The 27,329-nt window shown below is 32.0% G+C and overlaps 3 protein-coding genes across 10 annotated transcripts; 2 read left to right on the top strand and 1 right to left on the bottom strand.

The window, feature by feature from the left end:
- Positions 1-438: 438 nt before the first annotated feature.
- LOC129788853 (troponin I) lies at positions 439-9,245 on the top strand. Of its 8 annotated transcripts, none has more exons than XM_055825239.1 (9): positions 439-645; positions 1,415-1,468; positions 3,162-3,179; positions 3,318-3,446; positions 3,544-3,667; positions 3,893-3,993; positions 8,508-8,551; positions 8,624-8,765; positions 8,872-9,245. In XM_055825239.1, exons 2-9 carry the CDS (start codon positions 1,454-1,456, stop codon positions 8,944-8,946), a joined length of 648 nt encoding a protein of 215 aa, XP_055681214.1. In that variant the 5' UTR covers positions 439-645; positions 1,415-1,453; the 3' UTR covers positions 8,947-9,245. The 8 variants fall into 8 exon arrangements, with proteins under 8 accessions (XP_055681214.1, XP_055681219.1, XP_055681215.1 ...); XM_055825240.1 differs by lacking the exon at positions 3,893-3,993 and adding an exon at positions 6,231-6,331 and having other exon boundaries at positions 525-645; XM_055825241.1 differs by lacking the exon at positions 3,893-3,993 and adding an exon at positions 5,308-5,408 and having other exon boundaries at positions 525-645.
- Positions 9,246-10,725: 1,480 nt separating this feature from the next.
- LOC129788851 (synaptotagmin 1) lies at positions 10,726-19,406 on the top strand. The gene is made up of 8 exons (XM_055825238.1): positions 10,726-10,800; positions 10,892-11,073; positions 14,131-14,381; positions 14,473-14,726; positions 14,908-15,867; positions 17,394-17,538; positions 17,643-17,927; positions 18,543-19,406. The coding sequence occupies exons 3-8, from the start codon at positions 14,208-14,210 to the stop codon at positions 18,939-18,941; spliced, it is 2,217 nt and encodes a 738-aa protein (XP_055681213.1). The 5' UTR covers positions 10,726-10,800; positions 10,892-11,073; positions 14,131-14,207; the 3' UTR covers positions 18,942-19,406.
- Positions 19,407-20,066: 660 nt separating this feature from the next.
- On the bottom strand, positions 20,067-27,287 carry LOC129788850 (doublesex- and mab-3-related transcription factor 2). Its single transcript, XM_055825237.1, has 4 exons — positions 27,144-27,287; positions 25,194-25,726; positions 23,828-23,987; positions 20,067-20,683 (listed from the first exon to the last, which is right to left on the bottom strand). Exons 2-4 carry the CDS (start codon positions 25,458-25,460, stop codon positions 20,265-20,267), a joined length of 846 nt encoding a protein of 281 aa, XP_055681212.1. The 5' UTR covers positions 25,461-25,726; positions 27,144-27,287; the 3' UTR covers positions 20,067-20,264.
- Between the last annotated feature and the right edge of the window lie 42 nt (positions 27,288-27,329).

The raw sequence follows: 27,329 nt of genomic DNA, 5'->3' as shown, positions 1-27,329 counted from the left end.
TATGACGCATTTTGTTGCTTGTCGTCTTAATGAAAATATTTTTGAAAATTAATTTGCAAGGAATTGTTTACATTTCACATTTTCTGCACAAACACTACTCTCTTATAATTTTACTTTATTTATCTAAATTTTATGTAAAATTAAGAGTTTCTTAAAGGAATTTACATCTTCGTGAATGAAAAAAAAATCTTTTTGTGAGGTGACAAAATTCACGAAAAAAAGAAGAAATCTTCGAAAAGTCGTGAATTGTATTTAAAAAAAAAAGGTGGAAAAGTGTTACGGAGGAAAGTGATGATTTATATGATATGAAATAGGGATGACAACCGTGTTATGTGGTGTGCCGTTGAGCTGGATATCCACCCGCGAAAGTTATCCACTTACACGAGAAAATCTCAAAGTGAAAAGCATGATTTTATGTGTACAATGGTTGGTTGGGTGCGAGCATAGTGAAAACTTATTGGCAATCTATTTTGGTATACGGTCCATTTTTAGCTCGGTGCCCAGAGCTATGAGGGATCATGCGTGACGGTGCGATCACTGACGATCTCCTAAGCTGTGGAATACAGTCAGCCGTAAACCGTCGGATAGATCAGTCTGTCTAGCTCGTCTGGTCGCGGTTTTTCCTTTTAGAAATTATTTCTTGAGGTGAGTGCATCATGATGATCATTAATTCATCATAAATTTAAAATATATATAATGTGAACTACGAAGACGATTGAGTGGTGAGATAAGGACTGATAAAATACTTAGTTCTCATTACTGATGAGAATTTCCTACGATGTGAAATGCAAGTGATGGTTTTTTTTCGAGGATTATGTAAAGGCTATTTTTAAAATTAAGTGCCGCACCCATATAGTCGACATAGGTGGAGCAAAAAAAAATTGGAAATAATATCTCGTCCATTCGGTGCATCATGATAGAGATTTTCTCATTCATTTAATTGCACCACGAGATATTTATTCAAGGATTTACATTCACCAAAACTTCCGTAACTTAGTGCCTCAACTTTAAAATAAATCGTGCTTTTCTTAGTGTCTGGATAAACTAATTTTTACAACAACAAAAAAAAAGTTCATCGAATTGAGGAAATAGTTTTTATTAAAGATAAATTGTGAACAAGTGCACATGATCTTCTATAAAGTTATTTTTCGGAAGTTCTCTGTAACAAGATATCATTTTTCGCAAAACGTTCGGCAACCAAATTAGGTGTCGGGCATCGTGTGAAGATATTCTATTTCTGTCTTGTTCAAAATATTTCCCACTCTTTCATCTTCACGTTCAGAGTAGCAGCAAGCAAGCAAAAAAAAATTAAATGAAGAACATTGTGAACTATTTTTTGACGTTCATGATTCTTCCACCTCATGCAAAAAAAAATTCTTCTTTTCCTTGAGGGTTATTTTCTCTTTTCTTTCAGTACTTCTTGCTTTTAAATTCATCACACCCCCCTTAAATCATGGCTGATGATGAGGTGAGGTGGGTATCGTTCACAAAAAATATCTTCAATTTCATTGATAAATCGGCCCAACGGGGCTATGTGAAAAGTGATGGAGAAAATGAAAAATTTTCTAAAATAAAATTAAAAATATCTCTTTTCAAATATCCACGTGTGCCGATTTGCTGATGCAAAAAATTCATCAATGAAGTAATTATTGTTTTTTCTTCGTTTTTTTTTCTGCTGCAAATTCACGGATTTACCTGAAATGTGGATCTAATGGAAATTCAGTAATTTGATGGAATACGTCGTACACGCTGTTTGGAACCTCGATGCTCTCTCAAATAGGTAAATATCGTTTCTATTGTGCTTACTTTACTGTGTTCCTTACATTGAGATTTAATTGAATTAGTTGTGATATTTTTTTTACCCTCAATTATTGGCAAAAAAAAGATATTACAAATAATTCAGTAAAATTTTGATTTTGATCTTTTTATTTAGAAAATTAGTTTGATTTTCAATAGAGTATTTTTTGGGTTATTAGAAATTTTTTTTCATAGAGTAGTGATTCTAATAAAAGTAATAATTTTGGAAGCGAACTCATCATTTATGAAGCACAAAAAGCGAGACGATAAAAACCGCTTAAAAATTAATCTGAGTTTATTTTTTTTACAATGATTTTAAAATGATCATTTTAGTGAGTATCAAAAGTTCCATTTAAAAAATATAAATGGTATCGTCTTACATTGTTTTGTGTCGAGCTTATTGCATGTATGTTGCCGCTTTGTCTCTCTTTGCTTTTTAATTGTTAAAAAAATATTCTGGCAGAAATTGTTTATTTTTTGTAGAGTTTTGTGAATTATTTTTTGTAAAAATATTTCTTTGAAGAAGTAAAAATGTCTCAATGTTACAAAACAATATTCTTCTGCCCCTCTTCTTTAAAATTTCTCTACAAAATTTATTTCAAATTGTTTACTGCAAAATTTATATTTGATGACAAGTTATGTATGTAATTTTATAGCTTTTATTATCCTAGTTAATTACTTGGAAATGGTGGAAATCTAAAAATGAAAAAATGATTGAAGCCTCAGACTGTCGGTTGTCGTGGGTGTTTCAGTTATTTCTTGGCAATTTTCCATTTTGTCTTTTGTTGAAAAATACTAGGAATTCTTGCAGATTTAGCAAAATGGTCTAGTTATGAATCGACTCAAGAATTCACAACTGCGAGAAAATTGTTTTCAAAATTTTATTGAAATGAAATAATTTTTTTTTGGTTTATCCTAATTAAAATTTCTTTGTTATTTAATCATTTTCTTTTATAAAGATGACTCAATGATACGGACTAAAACGTAAAACTGATGTTATCGATTTTAAAGAGAAAATTTCAAATTTCTAAACTTAATTTTGAAAACAAATCTTATATTAAAATAAATTATATCTATTATAAGAAAGAAAACAATTTTGCTTAATTTATATTATTTTGCCCACTTTAAATCGAACCATTCAATAAAATAGTTCTCAGATATAACTTTGCAGTACCTAATGTGTAAAAGTTGTTATTGTACAAAAATCCTTTTATTTTTATGCAAAAAATTAGGCTTTATAAATTTCTATTGTCTCGTCTTTTAAGTTAAAACAAAATATGTTGTCTTTTGTACAGTTAAATGTAAAAGTAATTCATTTATGCAACATTATGCTAAATTTTCTTTTTATTCTCTTCTCATTTCAGACTCAGAGCATTGAGGAGGTAAAACGATGGTTGTGGGAAACAGTGTGGCATATCGAGGAAGAGCGTGACCATTAAATCTATTTTAGGATATTTCAGTTGTGTTTATGCTGCAAAGTTTTTTTTTAATGCGATTATGTTTATTGTTGTATTTCATAGGCAAAGAAGGCCAAACAGGCCGAAATTGAGCGCAAGCGCGCGGAAGTGCGCAAGCGCATGGAGGAAGCCTCCAAAGCCAAGAAGGCCAAGAAGGGTTTCATGACTCCGGAGAGAAAGAAGAAGCTTCGTGTGAGTATCTCATTTTTTTTTCATAAACTTCTGCATAAAGGAAAGTATGTAAAAGGTAGATGCTGATATTGAGGAATCTTGGGGGGTAAAATTGTAGTTGCTGTTGCGCAAAAAAGCCGCTGAGGAGTTGAAGAAGGAACAGGAGCGTAAAGCCGCTGAACGCCGACGCATCATTGAAGAACGATGTGGCCGACCAAAGGACTTGGACAATGCCAGTGAAGGTAAAGAGATTTTTTTTTGTCTTTTATCTTTTCAACCCATTTCATTGATCTTATTTCTTCCCATTTTTTATTATATACTCTAGTTCTTTTCTTTCAAAAATATCTCTCTATCATCTCTTACACTTTTTTTGTTGGAAAATTCTAAACAAAAGTTCTTTTTTTTTGTACTTTTTATACCATTTTGACCTTTAATAATGAAACTATATATATTCATGTACAAAATAGATAACCTTAGATCGTTTTGCCAACAATACCATGAAAGAATTAGTGGTTTGGAGGATAAGAAATACGACCTCGAATTGATCGTGAAGTATAAGGACTTTGAGGTATCATCAAATGAAAAATTATCACTCTTTAAATTTAATCTTCTCTTTTTTCTATCACTTCTATTGGCTACAAGAGAACTAAATTTAATTGGTTTTAAGACACTTTTCTTTAAAAAAAAAACAAAACACTTCTTATTTTTTTTATTGTGATTTGTTCGTCTATTGTCGTCGTTGTTCAGCAAATCTTCTTCTATGCTACGATAAAAATTCTTCTAAAACTCTTTTATGAAACAATTTTTTATATATTTTGTTAGCATTTTTCTTTATTGGTGTTGCCAAAAATGTCTCTCGTCTTTTCGCCAGAGTTTGTATTAATTAGACATTATTTATTTTACTTTATTTATCTTTATTTTTTACTCACCACTAAACACTAATTTGTTTTTTTTTTGAGAGAAAAATATCGGAAAAGATTTTTGATTTATTTTTGAATTTTTGATTTTATGGGATGATGGACAATTTGCGAAAAAGAAATAACAATTTCACAGAATTCAATCTAATGCCATTATGTTATTATGTTAATTGTGCTACGTAGAGGTTCTTACCAACCTGTGTCGTCAATATCATGAACGTATTAATCGATTGGAAGAGCAGAAATACGATTATGAATATGAAGTGTCTCGGAAGGACATGGAGGCAAGAATTTTTTTTGTTTCGATTATGAGTTATTTTTTTTTATTATAAATAAATATAAATATTTTTGTGTACTCATCGTCAGCAATTTTTTATAATATAAATAATAGAAAAATCCATTATTCATATTTTATATTATATATTACTACATAAATATTTTTATCACAATTTTTTTACATTTTTGTACAGCCTCACAGATTATGTAACTGAAATGTCATATATATAATGCTATTTTTTTTGGTTTTTATTGCTTCTTTTTGGCTGTACTGATTTTTTTTTGAGAAAAATAATATTTTGCATTTTTGTGGGTGCGAATTTATGAAGAAAATATTGGGATGTTACGTAGCTATAGTATATAGAGGGTTTAGGTTGATAGTGATGAATGACTGTGTTACTTGCCCAGTTACTGCAGCTACTTAGGCATAAAATACTTGCTCCACTGCTATTTTTATTTTACTTTTAATTTGACATCACAATATGGCCAATTTATATTGACAAGCGTTTACAAAGGGGAGACAACTAAGGAAAAAAAAAGGAATTTTAATTCATATAAGTTTCTTAAATCACAACCTTATTTTCTTTCTAAATATAAATATAGCAAAGCATCATTGAAAATAAACAACATAAAAAAAAGAATTTAATACCTATGTAATATTTAATTTTTTATATTATGAAAACATATAGCTGAACTACAAACACTCTGTCAGGAATATTGGAATCGGATAAAGAATTTGGAGAATGACAAATATGATTTAGAAGTAATCGAAGCCAAGAAACGCGTTGAGGTAACCTCCGATTTGCTATCCACTCTTTTATCAATTTATCTAAGAACAAACAAAAAAGTGGCTGTGCATCCGATTTTCTTTCTTTTGAATTTTCGCATTTAATTTGACTTTTTTTTTATATAAATCACCACAACAGAACAAGAAAAAAAAAGGATTTTCCTAATGGAATTTGTATTAATTTTTTTTTTATTTACAATATTGGCATTTTGAAGGCATAAGAGATATGAAATCCTTCGCACATTTTTGTGTTGAATTTTAACTTTTTCCGTTTTTTCTTACTTCTTTTAATAAGACACTGCAAGAGGGATGACCTTAATTTTTTAGCTATTCGTTTAATCTAAACATTCTCTCAGAATTTTTTTTTATCACTACTTTTTGGGATCTACCCAAAATTTGATATTATCTAGAATTGTTAGTTGGGATCCTACAAATTGCTTGTTTATTGTTACCTACAGTTAGGGCCATGAATATTTGCTCAAATACTCTACACATAGACAATTCTAAGAACATTGACTAAAGGCATTTGTTTTTTTTAGAACTATTTAAGTATTTTTTATAAAAAAAAATAAGGACGAATTATTTATTATTTCTCAATGTTTAATAAGCCAATGTTTTAAGAATGATCTAAAGAGTATTTATTGCGAATTTTCACAGCTCTAGCTTCAAGGATAAGCTAGTAATTTGTACAATCCAATTAAGAGAAGAACAAAAATGTTCTCTTCATGAGTGTTTTCAAGAAGAAAAATAAATTCAAAATAATACAAAAATGATTGTTAAGTGAAGAATTTTATTAGTATAATTTTTTGTTATTGTACCCCATAGACGACCTCAAGGATATCTGTACAGATTATTTCAACCGAATGTATTTATGTGAAGATCAGAAATGGGATCTGGAATTCGAAGTGCGCAAAAGAGATTGGGAGGTACTGCAAAAGACACACCAAAGAACTTTCTTGAACTACCCATCTACTTTTTTTTTTAATTATTTGGTTATAGAGAAGTTACTTTTTTTTGTTTGTTATATAAAATCCACCCATATTTTTTTTACCTCTATGATTAAACTATGAATTAAAAAAAACCATACTTTTTTGTTCAGTGAATAAAATAAAAACAAAATCCTTATTGATCAGAGCGCTCCATTTTGAATTAAAAATAAAAAAAGAATTTTAAAACTAGTGAAGATTAACGAAATATCAAGAATATCTAACATAAAATTTTTTTTGCACACTTAATCAGTTTTTTTATGTTGCGCCTCTCGTTATCAGCATCTCCATCAATTTAATCATTGAATTTTATTCGTTTTATTTGATCCTCAATGTAAATAATTCTGTGAACAAAATATTGCGTAATTTTCGATATTTTCTTTACAATTAATGTACAATCGTTGTAACGAACGTGACATATATATTTCCTGTGTTACACGGTATCAAAAAAATAGAAAAAACTACAAAACGTTTTTTTCTGATACCACGTGTTTTCTATTTATTTATTATTTTTTTTTAGTAAAGAGTAGTTTAATTTTTTTATATATTGTTTTAACTATTTTTTTTACTTCCACATTTAACCAAATATATTTATATACAACTTCATTGTGTCTTTTGATGTCATTTTCAAAATTGATAAATGAAATTGGTAATTTTCAATGCAAGAAGTATTAAGAATTTTTCTATTGAAAAACAAAGATTTTGCATGTTTATTTTTCTTTTACGGAAAGTCTTTGACAAATATTTCCTTAAAAAATTTCTTTTTAAATGAATTTTGAGAAAATGCAAAAGAATGTAAGTAGAAATTTCGAAAGATGGTTGTTTGTATCACGGCTCTCAACAGTCACAAATCAAAAATTAAAACGTGCACATTTTTTTTTTTGGTTTTTTTGAAAAGATTTATGAATTCGCGTTCAGCAGTATGGCACATCATTTTGCTCAGAAAAAAAAGAATTTGTAAAAAAAAAATGATATTTTTGCTTTAATCTAGTGAATAATATTAATGTCAAAATATCACATCACGCTTTAATAACGATTTAAAAAAATATATTCATTTTTTAATTATAAATAATAAGTGATCTGAACAAAAAAGAGGTTTTATGAACATGAATTTTTGAATTGATTTACACACCAATATTGATGACCTTAAATGAGATGATTTCTCTTTAATTTTTGTTGTAATAAATTACACTCATTTGAGGTTTAATTACACACAAAAATTTACACACAATTTATTTGATTTTTTCAAGGTTTTTTTTCAAGGAAAACACAAAGATTTGAAAAATAAACTGAGATGTATTTTTTGTTCTCTGAAAAAGAAAGACTTTCAATACAACATAAATACACGTGCCATACTGTGCAGTACCTTCGTTTATTTTTTTTAATCAACATCCAAAGGCGAAATATTTTGAATAATGACAAAAATTTGTTTATATATATAAATTAATGTATCTAAAAAAATTGAAAAGATCCCAAGCAGTAAAAAATAAAATTACCTTTATTTTTTTTGTACCTTCATGACATTGGAACGAAATCCATTTCCTGATTAAGAATGTTTTATTTTCTTATTTTTGTAGTATACATTACATGGTTCAATCCCCCTTTGTGAAGGGGCTGAAACTCTATCCTTTAATTTATTTATTTAATTTTCCTATTTAAGAGTATGAATTTTTTTTTTATTAAAAAGAAAGATTTATTCTGTGAAAAAGCTCTCAGGCTGTCTCTCCTTCAAGTAATCCACATATTTTTCGTTTAATCACAAATTCAATGCTTATAATAATTAATGAAATGCTTTTAATTTTCTCACAGTGTTGTAATATTTGTTTTGGGTACTGTAGTGCATATGACGTCAATTTGTACAATCCATGCCACCTTGCATGCGTACTAAAAGTTTTCTGTGTTGCACATTTTTCTCTGTACACAAAGGTGCTTCAAATGATTTTCCTTTTTTCACGCAATAGAAAAACCTACCTATGCTTCTAATCTGTTATAATTTAAAAAAAAAGAAAAATAATTAAATGTTTAAAAATAAATGTTAATAATTAAAATTTTTGTACAAATAGTTCAAGGAAAATGAAGGAAAAATCATCTAAATTTTACTTAAAAATTTCCACAGATCTCTGAACTCAATGCTCAAGTCAATGACCTCCGTGGCAAATTGTTAGTATTCGCTATAAGAATCTTTCTTTTTAACTTTTAGTCAAATTAATTGAAAAATTTCTTTTTGAACAGCGTGAAGCCAACACTGAAGAAGGTGTCCAAGTATGAGAACAAGTTTGCCAAACTCCAGAAGAAGGCCGCTGAATTCAACTTCCGCAACCAGCTCAAAGTTGTCAAAAAGAAGGAATTCACCCTTGAGGAGGAAGAGAAGGAGGTAAATATTCTTCTCACATTTCTTTCAAAAATTCCTTTTTACATAAATTACTTTTTGATCATTTTTACTACATAATAAACACTAAAACAAACAAAAATATTTTCAGAAAAAACCCGATTGGTCAAAGGGCAAGCCAGGTGATGCTAAGGTAAAGGAGGAAGCCGAAGGCGTTGAAGCATGAATGAATATCACAATAAAAACCTAATTTTCCACCCACACTATGAGAGATAACTATCACGCAAACAAATTTCTCTTTTTTTTCTCTTGTAACTAAAGTTATTTAAGAAACAAGATGATAAGATTAAAAAAGAATTATTTTATTCAAACAATCTTAAAATGTCAAGAACTTTAAATAAATAACAGTATATGGTTGAAAAGAAAAGGAAAAAGAAGGAATAATTCGGCATTGAAACATCTGAAATATAAAAAATATAAATCGGCGACTAAAATTTTATTTCTTTTTTTTTCATTAAAATTAAATGTGGTCTTTTATTAATTTATGTCTTACATTTTATTTGTCTTGAGAATTTATGAAAAAAACAGTTTTCGGGGATTTTTGAGAAAAAGAATTAAATGGCAAGTTTTTTGTTGAAAAGAAAATAAGGTAATAAAAATCGCTTCAAATTGCTATTTAGAAGAAAAAAAAACGTAAAGGAGCTTTAAAGTTTTAGCATGTGGAAAGAAATCAGAAGAAGAAAAGAATGATTCAAACCTTATTGATAGAACTTTTAAGGACTTTTCTTCGGTTAAGAGATACAAGTCAGTAATTTAATTTTTCTTTGAGAGCTTTTGACGTAAGTCAAGACTTAAATGAAGCTTAAAAATAAGAATGAAGATTAGCACATAAATTTTGGCAAAAAAATCACAGAGTGATTATTGGTAGCACAAGCCTTAACTCACTGATGCTTTAATTCTTTAGATAGAACATGATTTTTTATTATATAGGGGAGACCGGGGTTAAAAAAGTCACTTAAGGGTTTAGAAAAAGCTCAAAATATCATATTTCCCAAACAGATAAAGCGAAATGTATAGCTCATTTCATTAGGAAATTTACTGCCCTATAACTCTTTCTCAGATCATTTTGTTCTATCTAGCTAGGAAATATGATGTTTTAAGCTTTTTCCAAACCCTTAAGTGACTTTATTAGCCCCGGTCTCCCCTAATTGTATTTTTATTTTTTTTATGAGCCATCCAGGTCAAATTTTTCTACCGTATTAATTTGTTACACAATATGCGTATAAAAATATATTTTCGAATATTATACTAATTTTAGACGTGTTGAAAATTTAAAGAATTATCAAATAATTTCTTTTACTCTTTATCGGATTTCTTTTATTTAAGAGCTGAATTCTAGCTTCTTCTGATTTATTCTACGTTCTAAAATAAATATATTTTGCTATATAGAAAATAAGATTAGGAGCTTTGTGTTTGTGAGCTAATTGCATGCGATTTTTCTTAATTTCTGTATTTTATTTCGTATATTTTGAGACTTTTATTTACATCCCAATATAGGAAGGGGAAGAAGCTGGTGATGCTGCTGCCCCGGCTGCTGCTGCTGCTCCAGCTGCTAAAGCCTAAACTATACCAAAAAATACACTCATTATTACAATAATTGCACATCCAAATTACAATTTATCATAAAATAAAATTTAATTTAATAACAAAAAAAAATGTAAAATGAACAAAATCAAAAGAATTTATGAATAAATCATTAATTTATACCGATTATAATGATTTGAGTTCCATCTAATGGGTTTATTTTGCAAAATATCCAAAGCTTTTGAGCTTTCATTTTGGCTACGCTCAATTGGAACAAGCTGCGTGATATCTGTGTCAAGGGTGGTGAGCTTTCAGAGTGTGCCAAAAAGCACAAGAATCATCGAGTATGAAAATCGCATGCGTGGTGTTTTATATTTTGTCCCGTAGCTGGTGGTTATTAGTGTTGGAAAAATTCTTTCCCAGTAGAGCTACGGGAAAAGCTTCAGTCGGTCGCGAAGAAAAACCCTTCATCATTGTTAGTTTCATCTGTGAGGGCGTGAGTGAAACACGTGTGAATATCCAATTAGGTTTTCTTTTATCACTCATTGTGTTGGTCCTCTTTGATTTTCTCCGTTGCTCTCGCATAGCCATCCAACATATCAACGAACTCATCAATATTGGATTCAACATTGTTTGAGTGCAAATGACCCTGATTTCAGAGGTGATTTATTGCTGCGAAAATCAACTCAAATGAATTCAACAGGAAATGACATTGAGTGGATATTTTACACCATTCCAGCTTTTCCTGCAGGACCTCTCACGGAATAAAGTAAGAGGGTGTACATTTCATGGAACGCTGTGAAAATATAATAAAATAGAGAATATTATTGCTTTTGCTATGTGGTGAGAAATTTACATACGCCCCTACCCTTATTTTGAGCATATCCTCTCACCCTTCATTGGGATTTTTTTTCGGGTGGGGGTTCAATGGGTTCAACAGACTATTATTATAGGTACCTAACCCACCTCTACAGCTTTTTACGCATCTATATTGTTATGGTTTATCCTAAGTCCCTCTTGTACATAAGTAACAAGGATACAAATACATTGTCATGATAATAGATTGACAATGTGAAGGTGCGGGAGGAAAGTATATAATGGTGAATTTTTTCCAGACGAGATCTGAATCAATAATGATAACTTTATGCTGTGCATGCTAAGTAAATGTACATAGAGATAACCTTGTATTGCATATAACTTGAATTCATTTTTTTTATTCATCAATATATTTTTGTGGGGATATTTTAATTCAATATATCGCTGAAAATGGAACTTTTCGTCATTTGAGTGGATAAAAAGCTTTTTCCCCGTGCGTGAAGGAAAAGTTTTTTTTCAAGTTTGACTTTTATTGATATTCTTTTATGTGTATTTTGGGATATAATATTTTAAAAGAAAAATTCTTTTGCATTTTTTATTGAGAATTTTAAACTTTGGGCATTCTTGAGTGAATAGTTTTACAAATTAAAAGGAAATGCTTGGAGATTTTGCTCTCAAAAGCCATATAAATACTTTCAGCAATACTTTTCCCAAAGTATGAACAATTCTCAATCAAAGTTTGTTTTATTTAGAAAATCTTTAGTTAGAAGATAAACAATGCTATGGCAATTATTGAGAAAATGCATTCTTCTTCCGCAAAAATCCTGCAGAAGAGGCTTAGAACAATACAACATTGTGGACATTCACAGTATCAAAACACATTGTTCTTATACCTATATATTATGTACAATGATGTGAAAAAGCTTTTGCAATAAGCTTTCATTTTAATACAACATAGTATTCGCATGAAAGCCCCGGGCATTTTTCATTATAGTCCTTCATGTTTCGTGATGTCATCTATAATTCTTCCATACGGGGGAACAAGTTTCATGTGAATCCCATGGCGATGAGACCATCCGTGCAATTTTCAATCAATTTCTGCTTTGTCGGCGGAAAATGATCATATTACCCCCTCGCATATTGCAAGCATCAGAGCACAATTAGATTTGTCGGATGTTGGATTTAACTGAATCCCGTTTCTTTCATGTCGCCCCCACATTCATAAATTCACTGCGAAAAATAAAATTAGTATGAGCTCATTCGATTATTGAGGCTCATCGGGGTTAAGTGGGATTGAGGGGAAAATGTTAAAAGGCAATAAAAGTTCTCAATTTCATCATTATTCAATTTATTATGAATAATATGGTTTTTCAACATTACAAATAAATTGCCTAAATTAATAATGTTTGCTCTTACTCCTGGATGCTGCAGAAATTAATTTTTCAGCAGCTCTGAAAGAAATTTTTTTCGGGGGAAAATAATGTTCCTGATTCTTGGAAATTTTTGTTGCAAAATTGAAGCCATAATGTGCAAAGTGAGGGATAAATAAATGAGGGGAAAGATAATTTACAGCACCCAAGTATCGTCAATTGGAAAATGAGCAGAATATTATTAACAGATGGATAAAAGAAGTAAAATAAACAAAGAACCAAGTCCTAGAGATATATGCTCTAAGCTAGAGTTTATGTAAAAATTTTATATTAAAAACAATAATCTATTAAAAATCTTCTTTTGAGAAAATTCATCGGAAGAGCGGTCGGAAGGGGCAAGAAAAACATATTACATGCAGTCAGCGACGTTTCGAATAATTTAATTCTTTTTCAGGAACCAACTGTACAATAAAATTTGTATATTAACCTCTAGGCCGCCAAGCGGGGTCGTTGAACGACCCCAGCCCTATATTTCGTGCTATAACTTAATAAATATAAAAGATACCATTCCCATCTTTTGGAAATAAGTTCTTTGGTTATCTGAGGAGGTTGTGTAAAAATTTCAGCTCAATCCGTCCACCACAAGAAAAGTTATTAAGGAAAATGTAGAAGAAGGGAATTCAAAAATTGGTGTAACGGCCATGCTGCGGAAAATTTCTTAGAATGAAGTTAGTCACATCATAAATCATATGGTTGAAGGGGGTTGAAGGGTTGTGTTTACTTTCTCACTTTACCATCTCAGTGTCAGAATTATCGCGAATAAGTAACATAAACAACATAAAACATAATTAGAAGCATATAAGTGTGCAAAACAATAAAGAATATTCGAGAAATATTGCCATTTATCACGGTGCGGGAAGTGAGGGGAATGTGGGGAAGTAGTGAAAAAAATAGCAGTTGCGGTCAACTTCGTGGCAAATTTCTCACGAAGAAAGTGTGAAAAATGAGTGAAAAATGTTTTTCCCTAATATCTTCTTCTGCGTGTTTCCGGGTGGCGAATTTGTGATGCAAGGGGCAAGAGGACTATATAAGGAGTCTAAAGGTAGTGACCCGACAGTTCCCGGTTTTATAGTTTATGAGAAAATCGACTTCCTTCTTGGGGTCGTTCAACGACCCCACCTTGGCGCTCTAAGGAAGCTCCAAGGTCTTGGCGGCCAGCAGGTTAATAGAGCCTGAAAAGGAACATAAATTATTCGAAACGTCGCTGTCGCTGATTGATGTAAATATGAGTTTTTCTTGCCCCTTCCAACCGCTTTTCCGACGAATTTTTAGCTTCCATGGTTGTTACTGAAACTCTTTAAAATCTTCCTATTTTGTGGGAATTTTTTCTCTCAGTGTTTCTAAGAAACTAGTGCAAAGTAAAAGAATAATAGAGAGTCGTCGGCATGTCTCGTAATCACATAATAAACTGTCCTAATTTCTCACCATGTTGACGCCAAGAGGATGCCCACCCTCGCGACTCATATAGTGTTAATGCTATGGGCAAGCTTTATTGCATTACGTGTGTATGTGTGCGGCTGTGAGTTATAATTCAATTTCTTCTTACTTTAATAAATAATTCAATAACTCCCTATATGTAGGAGGAATTTCTCTGGAAAATCCAACAAGAGTGAAGAAGACTCTCGCAGTAGATAGAAAGATTCGTTGAAAGGTCATCATGGATATTCTTCAGGCAATTGTTACTAGTGTGGCTGTAATGGTCATTGTCCTTTTAATGGCATTATTTGTGTGCCACTATTTCGGCCCACGAGCCACAGCTTGGATCCGTTCCAATCGCGAAGAGAAAATTGGTTTGTCCAAAAATCGACTCTACAATGCCAATGGGTATCTGGTGAGTACTACATCATTACTTCTTGGCATTGTGTTTTCAAAGTTTCAGCAGAATACTCATAAATTCATCTTGGGGGTTGGTGGGTGTGTAGATACAATCTAGCACGGAATTTCTCGTGGGTTCAAGTGGAAGCTTTAAGCGATTCGATTCAGTGGATCGAGATTGCAAGGAATTACAGGATCAACAAACTTCTGTGCCACTGTGGAATATACCAATTAATGATATTCCACCGCAACCTCTTCGGCCAGCACCATCCTCACCATCAGCCATTGTTTCACCAAAAGCTCAAATTGCCCATCAGCAACGACCTCCTAAATCTGAGGCACGTCCTATAAAGCAACAGAGGTTTGTATTAATTAAATTAATTTATTAAAAAAAATATTTCTGATGAAGCTTTGAATTAGAACCGAATTACGAAGCAAAAATTGAAAGCTTAAAAGCTCTTCAAATGAGAGCCATAGAAATTAAAAGGAGGAGTGCTTTTCTATTGATTTTAATGTCTCATCTCTGTTTTATTTTTTTGCAGCATGGAACAAAAGACCGTGTCTGCATCCATGGCAATACCTCGGCCAGTGACACGTCGGCAACTATCAACGCCAATTTCCAGCTCCCCATTCTCACCCCTTCTCAATGTACCTGGTAGCATGCACAAGACAAATTGTGCGAAGAAATCCATGAGCACCAATCCATTTTTGAATGAGTCTCTGGGTAGTACTGTTGTAGACAATCAGGTGGCAACGGGGGTGCTGGAATCAATCAATCCATTTGAAGTGAAGAAAGTCAGCGGGGATTCTGTGGCAGCAGCTAATAAAGTCGAGACGGAATCACATTTGTCCGATGTCTTTACATTTGATACCACAAAAATCAATGAACTCCTCCTTATGGAGGAGGAGAATACGACAGTAAAGAATGCCCTCTTGGAGGCCGAAGGGAGCATAAAGAAATTGGAATCCGTCACGTTGGATGATAGAAAGCATCGTCAGGATTATGAGGAATTTCTACGGCAACAGAATGAATTGAATTGGAATAAAGTTCGTGAATCATCCAAGAAGAAAAATCCACCAATTAGGAATCGTTCACTGTCCGAAACTGAAGCATCTGCCGAGAAGAAATTATCTCAATCCCCGAAGGATCCCGCAGTACCATCGACAAATCCCTTTGTCACTGATTCATCAATAGTTTTGCACAAAACTGCATCGGAGAATTATTTGCAACAATACTCGGGTCAGGTGATGGGAATACGCTCAACACGTGCCATGCAGAATGCATGGGGGCTAAGTAAGGAAAAGACAAAGAGGAATATTTCCGGATCACAGAGTTCACTGTCTGAGAGTGAAGTCAGCACAGTGATGTCCAATGAGAATCTATATAGAGCTGTGTCTTGTGAGTCTGTCTCCTCACAATCTTCCGTGGTTCTTGCAGATTTAGAGGAACCAACAATTCCATCTGTGACTGGATATCTCTGCATTGGGCTTCATTACGATAAGTGAGTTAATTTTTATTAAATTATATATAAAAAAAGATTTATTTCGAGTTCTTTAAAATTTAATTAATTTTTTAAACTTTAGAGGATTTTGAATTTTTTAACGAATGAGCTTATGCTCATGAAAAGTCAAATAATTTGAGTTAATTTTGAATTAAAAGTTTTCTTACAAAAAGGAGTTTAGTCACTTTGTATGGGAAAATTTTTCATTAGATGGAATCTTCGTTAACCAGTTAATCTAATAAGGGATCAAAAAGCATAAGAAATCGCATAAGAGACTTCCAAATCTCACTGATATGAGCTACAAAATCTGGTGGCATTAGTTTGCCAAAAAATACAAACTGTGACGTCACAATTGTATTTTTTCTTCTTCTATTTGCATGAAGCATTCATGCTAATGCTTCATTCATGGAAAAAATAATGAAATTGAAGAAATTATGGTATCAGTAACAAATCAAACATGATTCCTAATTAAACGAAGCGATGCATAAGACACAAATTAGTTTACAAATTGTCCTTCTGTTAGTCTCTCATTCCAAAAACCATTTAAATTCACAGAGAAATGAGAGAAATGTTTTGAATAAATTAAATTTCAATGGTTCGTGCTATTTTCCATTTTTCTCCTTCTTGTTCTTTTTTTTTTCATTTAGTTGTGAATCTCTGTTTTTTATTTACTCTCATTGGACACAGTTGAATGGCTTGTGGTGGGTGGTGGTATGGAGGAAAAAAAATATTCACAACTACGAACCAAAAGTAAAATCAATTACGCCTCATTGAAATCCTGCTGCCACATTTCCACCTTTCATCATCATTCCTCCCACCTCCTTGTCAGAGGAGCTTCCTCACCAAGTCACTTTTATATATACGTCGTTGTCGTTTATTTGATGAACCCTTCTCACACCCCCGCCTATATGTGATTTTGCTTGTCGCAAATACGAAAAGGGTCTGCCCCAATGTTGTGGGTAAAAAATGAATCAATAAAATAACATAATATCGTAAACATAACATAAACTGTCCATTATTTATTATTCTATGTACCTACATATTTAACATGTATAGAAGTTAAAAGGAAAAACGATCATAAAGCTTTTTTTTAGATGATTTGTTTCCATTCATTCGACGTAAAAGTATTTTTGATTTATTTATTTTGAAAATGATGAGTTATTATTTTGATTTAAATAAATGCTACACATTTGATTAGAATTAAATGTCCTTTATTGCTCAACAAGTGCTCAATTTCTTCTTTGACCTTTAGAGAGAAAATGAAGAAAGTTCTCTTTTTTTATTTCTTCCAATATAATACATAAAAAGCAATAAAAAGTTAATAAAAACAGAAAGTGGGTGGATGTAGACAAGACATCCTTTCCTTTCTTCATCACCAATAATTTCTTAAGACGAAATAATGATTGGAAATACATAATGTACAAAATAATTATTAAAATTTGATGAAAGGTTAAAATTTTCATGGTTCTCCCCCAATCAAGGAAGAATAATTTTAATTTGCATATTTTTTCCGCATGATCTAACAGGAATACCATTTCCGATGAAGGAGTTGAATTGATTGTTACGGTGCTGGAAGCTAAAGAATTGGTTGGTCCACCAGATGCTAAATTTATGGATACCTTTGTTCGAATTTATCTTGTACCTGACGAGACTGGAGCATCGCAGACAAAGGTAAATAGGGTTGTGTAAATTTATATCATTGAGATTCTGCCAAGTGGAAAGTGCTCCAATACAAAATGAGGGAAAAAAACCCCTTCTCTTTGCCACCCAAATAGCTCTTCAAGGATTCCTCCTGTCCGAGCTACAATGAAACTTTCAGTTTCTTCATGAGCAACAAACACACCCGTCGCTCCCTTTGGTTCCATCTCTACCACAGCGGTATGGCACACACGCTAATTGGAGAAGCTGAGATGCAATTATCAGACTTGAGTGCTCGACCTATCACCACGTGGCTAACCCTTTCTGATTCGCGCCACAATAAAAGCTGCAACTGGGGTGAACTCATGATTTGTCTCAGCTACTTGCCAACAGCAGAACGTCTCACTGTCGTCGTGGTGAAGGTAAAACTTTTCTCACTTGAGTTAACTTTGAGAATTTATCGAGTGTTCTAGTTAAATAAACTACTCTCCACTCTCTCGACTCTCTCCCATCCAATTTTCAAGAGCTTGCGTTCGTACACTGAATTTCCACTTTGGAGTTTAAATTGGGTGGGTGCCCCCTAAATTACTCCAATATCCATTGGAGAGCAAGAAAGTTTTCTCAAACCCCTTTTTTCTTCTACATTTTACTCGGTTAATCTCAAGATATTTATCTTACCTCCAGAGTGTTAGCTCGTAAAGTCTTTGGTGCAAATTTAATTTTCAACAAATGCAATCTAACTAAAGGTATATTTGCTTTCTAATTCAGAACATTTGAGCATTTAAGGCAAGAATTAACTATATATTGATGTTTAAAGGGGGTGTTGAGCACCTAAGACGAGTCTCAATTCATTTGAAGATTAAATCCTAAGATCCTTTTAAAGGAGAATTTAATTTATCTCTCTTTAAAAGTATTAAATACTTTTACTATCGTTTTCACAATGAGAATAAATTTTACATTAGAAATTGTTCCAAGAAGATGAAATTTCTGCACTAAAAGCAAAACATAAAAACTTTTAAGAAATAAATTTTTTGCAGGCTCGCAATTTGAGGATAGATCAGAAAATGCAGGACGTTGAGAATGTTTTCGTGAAGGTGTACCTACTGAAGGATGATAGGAAGGTGTCAAAAAAGAAGACGTCGACGAAGCGAAAGGAGAAGAGTCCCATTTACAATGAATCCATGATTTTCAGTGTGCCTCCCTATATGCTCTCCTCAATTCAGGTGCGCCTCACTGTGGCCCATCAGTTGGAGAATGATGCCAGTTGTGTTGTATCATTGGGGCATGTTATTCTGGGCAGTGCTGCCACGGGGAAGGGACTACGGCATTGGAATCAAATGATTTCCTCTGTGCGGAAACCTGTGGCCATGTGGCACCCCCTCAGACGTCCGGCACTTCCGCGCCATCAGCTACAGACTACCAAAACCCACTCCTAAACTCCTCAATACGACTCATTAATCACTCATTCTCTCCTCCACGCATTCTCATCATCAATAATGTGTTACACAAGAGACTCCTTGTATCAAGCCCCATGTATCAATCAAGCATAATATAAATTATACATTTTATATACAACACCCATGATATCGATTTTACAAATAAGTTCTCCATAAATATCAATCATCTCTCTAAATGAACTTTTTTTAAAAATCTATATTTTATGGTTTCTATGGACCAACAAAAAAACATTTCTACTATAATGAAAATCTTAAAACCAAAAAAGAGAAAATCAGAAATTTTGAGAATTTATTTGGAATACTTTCATAATAAAAAAACAACCTGTATAAAAAAGAATGATATTTTGTGAAAGATAAAAAAAAATTGCTTCCATGTGAAAAATAGTGAGAAAAGGAAAAGATAAAGACTTTGTGATAAACGCTTCCGGTGAAAAAAAAAAGAAATTTTTATGAATATTTAATTATCAAATTATTCTTAGCCAAAAATACTCCACATTTGACAATAATCCACATTGATATGGCATCAAACAAGTATACATATTTAACACATATTTTATCTATTGTCAACAATATCACTCATTTTCTTTGAGAAACAAACATGAATATCTCATTGATGGCATTCAGTGCATCAATTTAACCATCATTGCATGAATAAATTGCGTAAAATTTATTGTAATTGTTGATAAAAAAAATTTACTGCATAAGATACATAGTATTATACATAGCTATCTCGTGTAATCTTTCCTATAAATGAATGAGGAGAGTTTGTTGAAGAATATATTAAATGTTCAGAAATAAGAAAATGTTTTTTTTTTCTCACATTACTCTGGTGCTTTGATACGTCCTTCTTGATGCTTCAGGCAATGTTTAGAAGTTCCCGCAATGTCGAAAATGGCTATTTTTCTATTTTTCAGGTTTGTATTTTGTTTAAACAATTTGTTTCCGATTCCGGCATTGCAAAAAACTCAAAAGTTCTATATTTAAAAGCAAAATTTTGGAAGAAAATCTATTTTTCGTTACAGGAGGTGGATTTTTCCTTCGTCTTGATATCTTTAGAATTAATTTGTGTTTAATCATTAAATCTTCAAATGAAAACAACGCACGTATTAAGTGAAAATATATTCATTTTATTTCTATGTACATTTTTTTTTGATAAATATCCTTACAGAGTTCTCTATAAATTGGTTAAAACATCAAAGAAAATATTAATTATTAAAAAATATATATTGCTTTTTTTCTTTTCAAATCCTCCTGAATGAATGAATATCAAAAGGATCCAAAGGCACATATTGTTCTCGATGCTCAATTGATTGCCATAATAGCTTCAATTGAGAATGATAATTTGGTGGGGGCTTTTGTACTTGATGGCACTTCCGCAGAGGAATTTAATTCACTTTCATGGAGAACACGCAATTTAGTCGGCTCACCTGGTGGTTGGGCTGAAGGAATGGGGAGGAAGTTCTGCTCCGTGAGTTGATGAGAAACATCAGGCGTGGGCGACGACATGAGATTGAATTGTGCATTGAAGAGCCGCGTGGGGAGTGGTGGGACATCACAAGGGCTCACCGGCTGATAGTAGGCATGAAAAGGCGGTGGTATGTGCGGTAGAAGCGTTGTACTCGTCGTGATGGATTGCAGGTCCAATTCACGGTCAGCAAATGCTCGTCGCTTCCGGATTCGATCTGCAAGTGGTGTACTGAATGGAGGATACCTCCTAATGCCTGTGAATTGTGAAAGATGAATGATACAAAAAAAAACCAACGAGCCAGTTTGTCTAGCAACAATGAGCAGGATATTGCAATTTGACTCCTCGGACTCTTCTCTATGTGTATTTGTCCCTATATGATAATCACATTGACTTCTTGACAAGAAAAAAAGGCGGGTGTTGTATACCTCTTAAAGGCAAAGCTCTTCTGGTCTACTCTCTTGCAGAACTATGTTGTAACATGATGCTGAACATGTGTTTTAAAAGGGGCCTCCATGGGAGTTACAGGAGTGAAATTGTCATACAAATTGCTAGTTCTTCCATCTCATTTCTCATATTTTTGGGTATATTTGGTGCCACATTGTCTAACACAAAACTAAGGGGTCATTCATTAGATGTTTTTGAAGAGCTTCTAATAAGTCAATAGATTTTACGGGCTTCTTAATAATTTTTTTATTCAATCTTCTTTCATTTTGGCAAATATTCGATCCTATTCAGTGACCAAGAAATCCTTGAAATCCTTGTAATTTCAGAAGAAATTCTTGAAATTTCAAGGATTTCTTGGTTAAACGTGGCACAATTTGCTTAAGTTTACAAGAATCTCTTTATAAAACAAATTGAATGATTTTGAAAAATTCGGCAGTATTGGAAAGCCTATAAATGGAGTTTTTAAGCACAAAAAAAATTACCAAAATTGGGTAAAAATTACCAAGAACATTCACCAAAGAACTTAAAGATCTCACAAATATGCAAACTGTTCTGTTGCTTTATTCCACAACCATGCAAATTGATTCGAGAATAAAATAAAAATAAAATTATTATTTCTTCTTTATCTAACATGAAGAAAACCATAAAATTTTATGCATAGATTTGCCCCTTTAAGGGAGTTATCACACCTAAGCTCTAAGCGCTTGATGCTTAAGATTTTACATGTGACAAAACGAGATAAAACAGCATTGTTGTCTCTCTCGTACTCACATAGAGGTTATGATGCTCAAGCACTTGGAGCTTAACACACTGACGACGGGTAAAATACTTCCCAAAGGTTTTTTACACGACATGTAACAATTAGTCACTGGCGTCCAGAAATGTTACCCGGTGGGACCATGATGTTCTTATGTTCTTCGCACGTTATTAGAAAATATTTATTTGACACAATATTCAGTTATGTGTAACACAAATTTTTTTTAATATAAAATTATCGCAAAGGAAACACAATTTAGTTTTCAAAAATCTTTGGACATATGTATATGGCATTTTTTCTCATGCCAACATAACCGCACTTTTATATTCATGTGGAAAAAAGTCAGATTTATGGGATAATTTCAGTGAAAATCTTTCAGACGAGTTTCCTTTTTGCTATTAAACATTATGAAGCATTTTTTTTATCACAAAAATTAAATTGAGGTTATGTAAGAGGAAAATTTTCTTTTCGTAAAATATATAACCTAAATCACCTGATGATAACGTCAACAAGCAGGTTGACTTTTTTATTCTAAAAATTCTGAAAACTTCATAATACATGTATTTAGCTAATATCTACTCTGTGACAGTGTGATTTAAAAAAATCTAGAATATTCTAAATACTTAGTCTGTTATTTATATTTCCTTCATAGGATAATAAGGGATGGTCACGTTATTTTGGAAACTCTACAGGAACAAAATGGCCAAAATGTGAGAATTTCAAATAATTTTTTTGAGCACAAAAATTTATTTTCTGAATCGAAAGTAATGAATTCTTATCATAATTTGGCCATTTAACAAGAATACAAGCAAATTTCGAATTTTTGGTTTCAAAATTGGCTTGAAAATTGCTCTTGAAAGTCCCCGAGTTTCCAAAATAACGTGACCATCCCTTAATATCCAGAATTATCATTATCTAGAATATTCTAGATAATTCCTTTTTCTTGTCACAACTTATTTGAAATCTTTTAAATGCTGATTTCAAATCATTTCATAAATTTAATAAATAATAGATTTATTAATCATATATGAATACCTTACGAGTCAGCAATCAAAATTGGCTGAAAAAATGTTGGAGAAGTTTTCCTACCGGGTAAATGTCAAACGCAAAAAGAGTGGCAAATTGTTACAGCGTACAGAATTGAGAACTGTCAGTGGACGCCGATGTGCGTCAAGCCGTCCAGGATGTGTTAAGTGTGATAGCCCCGTAAGGATGAATATTCGTCGCATGGAAAACAGAGGGCAGAGAACGTCCCAAGAAAGGAAGAGACGAAACTCAACAAGGATAAATTGAAACAGTTGTAAAACTTCCATTTTTCCACTCAATTCCATTAATGGTCTTTTTTGGGCTATATATGTATATGAGGAGAAGAAATTTGAGATGGAAAAATAACAATTATCATCCTTATTTTCTCACATCTGTGTGTGAAATTCCTTCCATATGAATTTCAACTTAAAAAGTTCATAATAATGTATTTATTTATTTATTTTCCCTCACACAGGCAGAACCCAGCTCCTTAATTCTCCGTATAATATTGCCCGGGGAAAAAAAAGGTTGAGAGGAAAATTGTGATAATTGAGATTTTGATGGTTAAGAGGCAAAACGAAATACAAGTTGAGAAGAAAACCGTCCATATGATTCGAATTGTATAAACAAAAATCTCCTCAGGAAGCCATCCCATATAGAGGCCCAAATTAAAATTTGATACATTGGTCCCGTCGTAAAGAGGCAAAATATATATATTTTTCTTTTATTGTTTAGTTGGGGAAGAAGAGTTTTTTTCTTCATCTTCATCATCTAAATAACGAAAATCGTATAAAATTTCCAACAGCAATAAACCGTCAAATAGCGTATTTAACCCATTAAGATGTCTATCAGCAAATGAAATCTTGCAACAATAAATTAAGCTCTCAACAGTGAAAAAATCAGGAATAAGAAATTTCTGAATATTTTTTTGCCCACGCTTTCGTGACTTGGAGGAGCGAATGTGAGTGATGATGTCCAGCTGGTTCCATTTGTTGTGTTGCCACAGCTCATCTCAGTCAAAATATACACTCAACACCCCAAATGAAAATTTTTCTATTCCAACAAATCCCGCACAAACAATTCCTCCAACAGGAATATATCATGGAATGGACTAAATTTCTCTATTTATTTGTTGTGTGTTATTTGAAAGAAAAAAAAGAAAATTCTTACCTTGAAGAATTTCTCGTGAAATTGTCGACTGTTGGAGATTACGAAGGTGCTTCAAGTAGTTCCTTTTCTGATTCAAGAGTGCCTCCATTGACTGCATCCTATTCATCAAAGTACTAGGATTGCTTTCTTCCTCTGAATTTTGCTGCCGTCTAAGTGCCACCTTCAGTGAAGGGATAAAAAAAAAGAGGGAAAAATCAATATCTTTTCAACGATATATGTATATGGTGGAATTGATGTCAACTTTATGGAGCTTCTGATAAGAAGAAAAAAAAACGTCTTATCAGAAAAGGATTGAATTCGAACGTCTCAGAATATTCCATTCGGATAAAATATTATCATGATGCAATAAAGGTTGGATGTGGTGCATTTTAAATATTTGCATAAAATCACACGATGCGTTATAAAATTCTAAGAATTCAACTAAAGTTTTTTATTTTATTATTTATTTGGCTGAACTTTATTTATGAGCTCTAAAATCAGATACAAATTTTTATATTATTTGGTAAAGAAATAATTTTTAGAATACAGTAGAAGGCCACATCAACGAACAATCGGATGTACTACTCTCGCGTATTAAAAATAATGCGCGAGAGTAGTACATCCGATTGATCGTTGATGTGGACTTCTACTGTAATTTCAAATATTAGTGTTGATTCTGACAAAAATCTTTTCTTTTCTTATAACTTAAAAGTTATGATGTAAGATTTTGACAATTGATGTAATGTGGTTCCATTGAAGAAAAAACAAAAATTTGTTGTTCAAGAAAACAGCAAAATCTTTAAAAAGCACTGGGGAGGTAATTTTTCTTTAATTATACGTTTAAAGAAAAAAAAACAAACTGTCAAAATCTTATAAGATTTTTCACAGAATAGCATAAATCCTATAATTGACGAATTGTATGAAAAGAAAAGATTTTTATCAGAATCGACACCAATATTTGAAGTATTTTCAAACTTATATAAAATGCTTAATCTGAATTTCAGAGCTTATAAATTAATTTCAGCTACTTCAATAAAAAAAATTAGAGAAATTTAATTCTAAAGTTTATTTTATTAACGATAATAAATTAGAATTTTAAACATTTTAGATAAATTTTCACCTGTAAAATTACCTAAAATTAATGAACCATAATTTTGTCTAGTTTGTATTCTTAATCCATTTAGGAAATCAAATATTATTCAAGCAAATTGTCTAATATTTTGTGATAAAATTCAAATTAGAGATTATTTATGTAATCCACGGAGTTCATCAACAGGTACTCTCGCGTATTGCCGTGAGATATTATCCTTTTAATATGTAATAAGCTCCACACCCACCCACACGTTTGTTAGATGGATGAAATGATGATGGGAGAAGATGAACTTACTTGAGCTGCCATCACTCTCTGTCGTTCCACCACGAGTTGGCAATTGGGGCAACAACATTCGCGCCAGCGACACAATTTTTTGTGACCCTTGAGACATGAAATTACTCCATGATTTCGACACCGTGCACATTTTGGCGTTCGCAGAAGTCGCCGTGTTTTGTGTCCTTCCTCCCCTTTATCCACCACATTCACCGACATCCCGACACTTCCGATTCTGTGTATACACAGGAGAAACCTCTTCGTAAAACCTCCACCACTCACAACCATCTATCCCAAAGTGACGAATCTCAAGGGATTCAACTTCATCTCATCCACCATCGTTTTGCCACACTTGTGCCTCAACGATGAACATTCTATTGCGATGGATATGTTGTGTTGAGGCGGTTTTTCCTTCGCACATAAAATAACAAATCTTCCTGAGTGAGTTTACATAAGCGGATTGGTTAATTTCTGGATGAGTTGAAAAAAAAGGGGAGGAGTATCTCTCTGTATCTTGTGTGGAAAAATGTCGTGCGGGGGCAGTGAAAAGTAGACTGAAAACAAGTGTTTTAAAAGCATAAAGAATTAAGAAAGTATGTGGTGTATATACGTATGTAAAATTAGTAATATTCTGTTGCGTTAAGTTCACAAGTCACACAGAGGCCTGTGAGAGTGACAGCAATGAAAATACAAATTTAACACGATCCTCTTCTTGTTATTCATATTTTTCTCTTTAAAAAAAAACTCTCAAAAAGATACCAATCACATTAGGTAATAGAAAAATAAATAAGTTAATGTTGCGGCAACATTTAATTCATCATCAGTTTAAATATTGGCCTAAAAATAGTTGATTTTATATACCCTCCTCTTTGGAAGAACCCAAAATGTACCACTTGCTGTGCCATGAGAAGCTCAGAAATTGGAGACTACTCTATTGTACAATGTACCTACTTATATCTCACTGCAAAGACGTGAAGAGTGAAAGTGGATGAAGATTTTCAAGTCTCTCCTCGAGAGAGTTTTTAGCTGTAAAAATATTTACTAAAGTCACCTTAAGAGCTGTCTGTTCTTGGGTGAAATGTAAAACAAATCAGCGTACGGGACACAATCCATATGTTCTTACAATTTTTATAATTTACTCCTCACTGCGATACATTCCTATAATCATTTAGATTTGAATTAAATTGAGTTCTTGGACTAATTTGTTTTTTAATATTCTATCATATATATTTTTTAAATTTAACATTAAAGCTTTAAAAAAAATTAGAAAAGGTTGTTCTTAAATTTAAAATCCTTTTATTTATTTTTTTTAATGTGTTTTCAATATTTGAATAATTTTATTACACAAACAAAAGTGAATAGACTCCTTTTAGTCTACAAGGATTCTTTAATAAATTAAAATCAATATATTCTGATTAGAACAAATAATATTCGGAAAATTCTTTACCTTTAATAATTCTTGCAGGTCTTATAAATTTATTATTTCTCAAGAAAACTTAAAAAAAATTTCAAAAGATATTTTTTTTTATATTTTTACGTAGATGAGCAAGATGTTTTGATTAAAGCATTTTAATTCATTTAAAATCATCAATTTAAATTTAATCAATTTAATCAATTTAAATCATTTTTTGATTAAATTTAAATCAAAACATCTTGGTAGATGAGGAATATAGGGCCTAATTCAACGACCAAGAAACCCTTGAAATCTTTGAATTTTGTACTGAAATTTCAAGATTTCAAGCGAATTTCAAGGGTTTCTTGGTCGCTGAATTAGGCCCATAGTTTTAGTTTTTTTTTTAAATCTTAAATTATTTCAACAACAAAAAAATTATAGAGCACAAAGAGTTCTGTCTCAGCTATGAAATAAATCTGATTTATAAATTTTCCTCTATATAATTTCAAGAAATAAAATAATTGAGGAATTTCATAAAAAAAAAAGATTTTCAAGAGAATAAAAATAATTTTACTCACCAAAAACAACTTCATGCCGATTTCCTCGCCTCCAGATGTTTTGAAAGAAGTCCTCTCTTTTAGTATAATATTAACGAAGGTTTCATGGTTCATTATCTCATAACAGGGAGAAAATTTCACTTGAAATACGATCCACAAACGAATTATCTGCGTTAGTTTTCTTTGGCAGTACAAGGACTGTATTTT

The sequence above is a fragment of the Lutzomyia longipalpis genome, chromosome 2 (genome assembly GCF_024334085.1).
Source record: "Lutzomyia longipalpis isolate SR_M1_2022 chromosome 2, ASM2433408v1".
Taxonomy (NCBI): Eukaryota; Metazoa; Arthropoda; class Insecta; order Diptera; family Psychodidae; genus Lutzomyia; species Lutzomyia longipalpis.
Note: the sequence above shows the minus strand (reverse complement) of the source record. Positions and strands in the feature narration are given on the sequence as shown.

Excerpts from the sequence above, each read along its gene's own strand:
- LOC129788853 (XM_055825239.1), top strand. Across the intron at positions 3,447-3,543 it reads AGAGAAAGAAGAAGCTTCGT|TTGCTGTTGCGCAAAAAAGC; the intron begins GTGAGTATCTCA and ends GTAAAATTGTAG. Across the intron at positions 8,552-8,623 it reads AATGACCTCCGTGGCAAATT|CGTGAAGCCAACACTGAAGA; the intron begins GTTAGTATTCGC and ends CTTTTTGAACAG.
- LOC129788851 (XM_055825238.1), top strand. The coding sequence starts at position 14,208 with ATGGATATTCTTCAGGCAATTGTTACTAGTGTGGCTGTAATGGTCATT. Across the intron at positions 14,382-14,472 it reads ACAATGCCAATGGGTATCTG|ATACAATCTAGCACGGAATT; the intron begins GTGAGTACTACA and ends GTGGGTGTGTAG. Across the intron at positions 17,539-17,642 it reads CTGGAGCATCGCAGACAAAG|CTCTTCAAGGATTCCTCCTG; the intron begins GTAAATAGGGTT and ends CCACCCAAATAG.
- LOC129788850 (XM_055825237.1), bottom strand. The coding sequence starts at position 25,460 with ATGGTTGTGAGTGGTGGAGGTTTTACGAAGAGGTTTCTCCTGTGTATA. Across the intron at positions 23,988-25,193 it reads AGAGAGTGATGGCAGCTCAA|GTGGCACTTAGACGGCAGCA; the intron begins GTAAGTTCATCT and ends CCTTCACTGAAG. Across the intron at positions 20,684-23,827 it reads TTCACGAGAAATTCTTCAAG|GCATTAGGAGGTATCCTCCA; the intron begins GTAAGAATTTTC and ends CACAATTCACAG.